The 7,491-nt window shown below is 36.6% G+C and overlaps 2 protein-coding genes across 5 annotated transcripts; one reads left to right on the forward strand and one right to left on the reverse strand.

Annotated features, from left to right (window-relative positions):
• Nucleotides 1–364: 364 nt before the first annotated feature.
• On the forward strand, nucleotides 365–1,216 carry LOC141604951 (transcription factor BOA-like). Its single transcript, XM_074423548.1, has one exon. The coding sequence runs from the start codon at nucleotides 365–367 to the stop codon at nucleotides 1,127–1,129; it is 765 nt and encodes a 254-aa protein (XP_074279649.1). The 3' UTR covers nucleotides 1,130–1,216.
• A 183-nt stretch (nucleotides 1,217–1,399) lies between these two features.
• LOC141604929 (uncharacterized) lies at nucleotides 1,400–5,233 on the reverse strand. 4 transcript variants are annotated; one of them, XM_074423529.1, is made up of 3 exons: nucleotides 4,881–5,233; nucleotides 2,196–3,567; nucleotides 1,400–1,675 (listed from the first exon to the last, which is right to left on the reverse strand). In XM_074423529.1, the coding sequence occupies exon 2, from the start codon at nucleotides 3,516–3,518 to the stop codon at nucleotides 2,220–2,222; it is 1,299 nt and encodes a 432-aa protein (XP_074279630.1). In that variant the 5' UTR covers nucleotides 3,519–3,567; nucleotides 4,881–5,233; the 3' UTR covers nucleotides 1,400–1,675; nucleotides 2,196–2,219. The 4 variants fall into 4 exon arrangements, with proteins under 4 accessions (XP_074279630.1, XP_074279612.1, XP_074279620.1 ...); XM_074423511.1 differs by having other exon boundaries at nucleotides 4,846–4,932; XM_074423519.1 differs by lacking the exon at nucleotides 4,881–5,233 and adding an exon at nucleotides 4,776–4,858.
• Nucleotides 5,234–7,491: the final 2,258 nt, after the last annotated feature.

The raw sequence follows: 7,491 nt of genomic DNA on the forward strand, positions 1-7,491 counted from the left end.
TTTATCTTACATATAAAATCGTCTTATACAATAATCACTGATACTACAATAAGTAATGTACTACAATAGTAGAAGATCCATAGCATGACTAACTTGCCTCTAAGATTTCTCAATCCAATAGCCGTTACAAACTCAGAAAACCTTAATATCTTCCCACTTGCACATATAAACAAGCAGGTTCACTAATTAATTCGAGTACAAGGTTTAAATGTTCGATAATCTCCCAAAACAAGATGGTTCGACAACATATATATATATATATAGCCTAACAAACTACAAGGACTTGCAGAAATACAAGTAGTAGTTTCTTCTTCATCAACTTTCCTTAAAATTCAAATCTTACCGCCAAAGCGATCTCCGAATAATGGAAAATCAATGGGAAATGAGTTTACCGTCAACTGATGAGTTAACCCCATTAACACAATCATTGATTTCCCGAGAGTTAGCTTTGGCTTTTGAAATAAGCCCAGAAATTTGTAGGAAATTCAATGATCAAAACAGGGCAACATATGAGACAGGTTTGACGATACGCCTCAAAGAAAATAACCTTGATGCAATGAATTTAAGGTTGGTTTCTGGGAGGGGTGACATGGGTGGTAAAAAGCGGAAAAGGGATGACTCACTTGTACCAGATGAGGTGAGTACCGAGTCAAAAGATGACTCTGGGGATGAAAATAAGCCAAATCGGAGTGTGAAAAGGCCTAGGTTGATTTGGACTCCCGAGCTTCACCAGAGGTTCGTGGAAGTAATTGAACATTTGGGGATGCATAAGGCAGTTCCGAAAACTATAATGGCGATGATGAATGTGGAGGGTTTAACTAGGGAAAATGTGGCTAGTCACTTGCAAAAGTATAGGATTTATCTAAGAAGGATTGGGGGCCATAATGGTTATTCCACCCTTAGGAGGACACCCACTTTATTTGAGTGTGACCGGTTTGGTTCAGGTTCAGGTTCAGGTTCAGGTTCAGTGCCCATGCCAATGCCTATGCCTGGACCGGCTCCAGGGCCTTCTGGTGGCGGGTTTCCACATTTGGGTTCAACTGTGGATGGTAACTCTGTTGTACCTGAGTTTAACCGTGGGTTGGAATCTGGGGCATCTGGCACGTTCTGGAATGGGCGGAGGGTCTGATGGTTGTGATGGGTTTGCAGGAAAAAAACTGTAGTCCATCATTATTGCATACAACAAGTAGTTTCTTATTTGGGTGTCAATTTTACCGCATCATGTACTTTTTTTTCTTTTTTTTTTCTGTTTCACAGTAGAAAATATATGTTCTAGTTCTGCATTTTGTTCCTAAACATTTTACTACTCGTTAAACTGCATGCTGATTCTACATTTATTAAGAGTGAAATGTCTGAGATTTTAAATTAGTTTAGGATAACAAATGGCACAAATGCACAATTAATAATTCGACTCCGATTTATACAATTAAATCAATGTTAAGCTTTAGCATGAATTTATTTAAAAAAAAAAAATCTTATAGTCAAGTTAACAACCAAACATAATCAAGAAGTTAAGCAAGATGGTAATAACATATCTAGGAGCATTAGCAACTACCCTCATAAATGGAGTGATTATAAAAGCCCTCGGACAAACCGCCTAAAACAAACGTTACCATATGCAGTCAGTCGAGACTTTTCCCCAGCACATCCCCGGTACGGCAATACATTAGCAATCCTGCAGTTAAACAAGGGATCGGACACGCTACCACCTTTTTTCATCTTTCCTTCACTTTCAAACATAAATTAGCAGCAACTATTTAATATTTATGTTCACCCAACCGCTGCCTCCCCACAACCCCCATCACCATGTCAAACACAAAGGTGGGATGACTGAGACTGGGAGGTTGGACCCTTTAAAGAAGCTGACATAGAAGAAAGGGGGAGAGGATGCGAAAGGTAAGTTTCAGCACAGTGATATGGTTTTCCTTTAATTCCGTACGGAAACCGTATCCTAAACAAGTTACTCAAATTAGTTCCCCCCATCAATTACTGTTTCTTCTTAATTTCACAATGTACTAACTACTCGTATTATTTATATCTCTCTTTTGAGCTACAACTTAAATTGGTCCTAATTTAAAGTTGACAAAGCTAGAAAACAAGAGCCTAGCTTCTGTTGAGTTATAGGAAGAACATAGAACAGCAGAAGCAATCTGCAAACCGAGTTTAGAGAAGCATAAGTTGGATAGATGACTAACCCAAGCTGCATAATCAGTCACTAATCAAGGATTAATCCCGTGGAGAAAGAATAAATTCCCTCTGTAATTAATAGTCCTACTTTCAGCCCCGACACACCACAAATGACCCTGCAACTCCAGTTGTCTTTCCACCCTAGCCGTATCCCACACAAACTTAAACAGCCTCAACGCTCTGTCTAATTGTTTAATTCCACTCCAAATCATGTTTTCTTCAACTGAAGTTAAAAATTTTCCCATACATAAACACAACCTGTCTTTCTCACCGATCTCGCATAATCCACCAGATACCTCCACCTCCATATCTCGTATAGTCTGATGAAGATAATACCGAAGGAGGGTAAACAAGCACCGAGATGAGTGACCAAGTGTCTTAAGGAGCCTCTTTTGGACTAAGCTTTCACGATGTTGGACCTCCTTATACCCGATATCGCGATCGATGACCACATCTTTAATTTGACTAAGCCCTTCTTTCATTGCCTCAAGTTTTGAAACATGGAATGCTAAATCTTCTTCGTGTTTTAGGTAATTTATGAGGTCTCGGAACATTTCAAGGACTTCCTCCCATTTCCGAGATGATGGAGAATCGGGTACGTTCGCTGCTTTAGGCCTCATCCACGAAGAAGTGATCTCATCTTGACGACAAGCTGTCTCGCCTAAGAACTTTAAACAGGTGGCTACAATTTGTTGACCCATAAACGTACCTTTGCTAGGACTATGATGACGATCTAATAACTCAATCTCAGTTTTCAACCCTTGGAGTATTTCTACAAGTACTCCAGTCCATATCCGGTGTTGGGTGATCTGTGGTGATATGGTGACCCGAACTGTTTTCCTTTGTTGGGCAGAAATATTCAGCAAGTTGCATACTTTTGTGAACGTATCAATAGTGATGGGTTCCCTCTCAATGGGTTTGGTAAAACAAACGGGTGGGTTGCATTGTCTTCCTGCCATTGCAGCTTTCATGTTCCTGATTACTTCTTCCTGTACAGAAGGATTCCCAAGAAAAGCTCTAGAGAGTGCCTTGAAATTGTACATTCTTCGAAGAAGACGTTCATCATTGACAGTCGAATCATCATTGATATCTATTAACTGCTTATCAACCAAATCCACATTCTTTAGCAGATTGCTTAATTTTATCAATCTGGGATAATTCTCCCGGTACCATTCTAATGGTAAGCTTTGCTCATGAAAGGCCTCTGAACAATAATGAAGTGCAGCATTTAGATGTGCAGAACCATTTCTCCAGGTTTTAACGCCACCCTTTGAACCAGACTCGAGTATTAAGTTCTGAACATAAGTACATGATAAGAATTTGAGTGTCATCTCCTTTTAAACTGTATATCGACATGTCATTCAGTCTCCATTAGTTTACCTGCCACATTAAGACCACAAGCAGTTAACATAGTCCGGAATAGCAATCCAGTAACGACTCTATCATGCAAATTGGTGTCATGCAGATGTCAGCTTATAAAAGCACCTGAATATGGTATATCAGAATATATCAGTAAATACAATGTATTAGCTTATATTATAGTACAAACCAACTAGGTAATCATAATATTAACCCTAGATCTAAATTAAACCTACCGGCTACCATCACCTAATACTCGTTACTTTAGACCTTATTCCAATAACATCTATTATTCTACATCGTACATTCCGATATACCATATTCTCCCACAGTTCGAAATCAGGCCACATAAAAAATGCCTCCCTAGCTCCCTTTACCCACATGAAATACAAGAGTTTGCCACTGACAGAAAATAAGCACTAATAAGTGGAACAAAATCAAATGCTAAAATCACACGCCAAAGCGCATTCTGTCTAAAATTAAACCTACCATCATACTCGTTACTTTAGACCTTATTCATATAACTTCAATATATTATTCTACATTGTACATTCCGATATATCATATTCTCCCACAGTTCGAAATCAGGCTGCATAAAAAATGCCTCCCTAGCTCCCTTTACCCACATGAAATACAAGAGTTTGCCACTGACTGAAAATAAGCACTAATAAGTGGAACAAAATCAAATGCTACAATCACACGCCAAAGCGCATTCTGTCTAAAATTTACTGTAATCAATCTTCACTTTTCATTAATCAGATTTGTCCAAGCAGAAAATAACGAGTAGTTGTTCTCAAGCAAACTTAGTAACTCTAATCATCAAACCGAAACAACAGTACACATGCTACATTTTGTAAGAACAAGAGCATTCACAGTTTAGAATACACAAAAGCAGCAATTTACAGGGGTGTATCCAAAAATCAGTTATTCTCTTGTAAGACGGCCTTATAGAGCAATTGTATAAAACTGATATTACAGCAATTTTCAGGGGTGTATCCTAAAAAAAAGTGCAATGAAATTGCGAAATCGGAGACAAAGAACCAAACATCAAACACCTGGTATGCATACTTCCACTGACGTATTGACCACTAGAGAAATGCAATCAACAAACACCATTAATTAGGTTAAAAGTTGGAGATATATCTAAGAAACCCAAATCATAATAATGAGTAAATAATGGTTCAAAATTTAGAGCATAAAAGCATGAAATTTGTAAAAATGATTGATACCCAAATGTTGAAACAGTGATACGAACTACGGAGTAATACGAACAAAAGCGTGAAAGAGATGCAAAGATACCTTACTCATAACCATGAAGATAAGAGATTTCTTACCGATAATATTAGTAAGGAAGAGGTTAAACAAAGATAAATGCCAGGTCCCGATGGATTTCCTGCAGAGTTTTTTCAAAAATACTGGGATATTGTAGGAAATTAAATTCATTAAAAACAGCTTTTAAAGATTTTTCCATTCTGAGAAATTACTAAAAGAAATGAATCATAATTTCATATCATTGATTCCTAAAATTGAAAATCCTCAAACAGCAAACCATTTTCGCCCGATTAGTCTTTGTTCAACAATTTATAAAATTATTGCAAAAATCTTGGCTAATCGTCTTCGAAGTCTCTTGCATAAGATTATACACCCGTTTTAAGGTGCTTTTACACCTAATCGCTTCATTCAAGATAATATTCTTTTAGCACACGAGATTTTTAACTCGTTTAAACGTAAAAAGGGCAAAGGAGGTTGAGTTGCAATCAAACTTGATATGAGAAAGCATACGACAGACTAGAATGAAATTTTATCGAGGAAACTTTTACGCAAATGAGTTTTAATGCTAAGTGGATTTCATGGATTATGGCATGTATAAACATTGTTTCTTACTCAGTATTAGTAAATGGAACACCGGGAGACGTTTTTAAACCCACTCGAGGTATTCGACAAGGAGACCCACTTTCGCCATATATATTTATTATGTGCGCCGAGATTTTAGCAAGATCTCTACAAAAAAATAGTGATGTTAGCTCTAGTGATATTGGTATTAGAATTGGATCCGGGGTGGAGAAAATTCCGTTTCTCACTTTTGCGGATGACACTATCATTTTCGCTAAAGCCTCTAACCAGAGTTGTAGAACTATTAAGTCTATTTTAGATAAATTTTGCACGATTTCCGGACAATTTGTTAATTTTGACAAATCCACTTTTCAATGCACTAGAAATATTGAGCGTTCTCTTCTTGAATCCTTTAGAGGCATTCTTCATATGAACGAGGAAGCTCATTTGGGTAAGTATTTAGGATGTCCTATAATTGATAGCAGAGTGACTAAAAATACTTTCGAGAACATTATTCAATCTTCTTGCACTCAATTATCGAAATGGAAAGCAAATTCTCTATCTCAAGCAGGTAGACTAGTTCTTGTCAATGCTAATTTAGCCGCGAAGGGAACTTTTCAGATGCAAAGCTTCCTCCTCCCTTCATCGATCCATAATAGATTAGATAAAATTAATAGAGACTTTCTTTGGAATAAGAATCCTTCCCAGCAGCGTTCTCCTAATTTGGTTGGTTGGCATAAAGTTTGTTTACCAAAGTCGGTTGGTGGTTTAGGAATTAAATCTTCTGAATCAGCTAATAAAGCTCTTCAAATGAAACTTTTATGGAAAATTCTTATGGATAAGGAAAGTATATGGGTCAAAGTGGTATTTAAAAAATACTTGAGAAATTATTCACTCTTTGATCATAAGCCTAATTCAGCCTCTTCTTGGCAATGGCGTAAATTAATGAGTCTTCGGACTCTATTTAGAAAAGGACTGAGATGGCAGGTAGGTAATGGTAGCAACATTAAGTTTTGGTCTGATAATTGGGTTTTTTCACACCCACTTACAAGCAGTATGGTTGATGCTGATAGTAATCGTGATCTTACTCTTTTAGTTAAAGATTTCATAACCTCGGACAAGCAATGAGATGTTTGTAAATTATCCAGTTTAGTGAATAACGATATTGTTAATCAGATTACTAACATTCCAGTGCCACATAATGATATTTCAGATACCCTCATTTGGGGGTTGTCCGTAGATGGAGATTTCTCTACCAAAACAGTAACTTGATTAGCGTAAGGTTTGTTCGATCAAGCTCTTGACAAATGTGAATTTCAGTGGATTTGGAAATTGAATATTCCTCCTAAATTGAAATTCTTTCTTTGGAAAGCCTGTGTTGACGGCCTTCCAACGAAAAGTAGACTTCTCAAGAGTCATATTGATGTCCCACCTCATTGTGTTCTGTGCAACAATCCTATTGAAAACAAAGATTATTTCTTTTACAAATGTCCCTTGATTGGGTCTGTCATCCAAGACCTGAACATTATTAGTTTCAACGAGTTTTTGTCATATTATGATACTATTACAAGTCAAAATTTTCTAACGAAACTTAATTATCTCAAGGATTTAATTCCAAAAGATGATTTCATTAAGATTATTTTTATTTGGTGGAATGCATGGTTTCATAAAAATGATATTATATTTAATAATGTTAATTTAAGTATCAGCAAACTTATTACTTTATTTAATAATAGCATTAAGACCTGGAATGTGACTAGATTTAAGGATCTCAACAATCCGGAGATAGAAGGGTCAGCTAGAAACAACTATAGAAAAAAGAAATTTGGTGGAAAAAACCTACAAACAGTTTTCTAAAGCTAAATTATGACGGATCAAGAATAGAAGGTAATAAAGTTGCTTTAAGATATTCTATAAGAGATCACAATGGTAAAGACATTTTGTTGGGAGCAAAAAAGTGCGGATCCAATAGTATCCTTGTTACGGAAGCTCTGGCTTTAAAATAAGGTATTTTAGGAGCTAAATACTTAGGAATCTCAAAGTTAATTGTGGAGGGTGATAATTTATGTGTTATTAACTCAATTCGAGGTACTTGGCAAATTCCTTGGGAAA

This window comes from Silene latifolia, chromosome 1 (genome assembly GCF_048544455.1).
Source record: "Silene latifolia isolate original U9 population chromosome 1, ASM4854445v1, whole genome shotgun sequence".
In the NCBI taxonomy this organism is placed as follows: Eukaryota; Viridiplantae; Streptophyta; class Magnoliopsida; order Caryophyllales; family Caryophyllaceae; genus Silene; species Silene latifolia.

Coding starts and splice junctions, on each gene's coding strand:
- LOC141604951 (XM_074423548.1), top strand. CDS start 365: ATGGAAAATCAATGGGAAATGAGTTTACCGTCAACTGATGAGTTAACC.
- LOC141604929 (XM_074423529.1), bottom strand. CDS start 3,518: ATGACACTCAAATTCTTATCATGTACTTATGTTCAGAACTTAATACTC.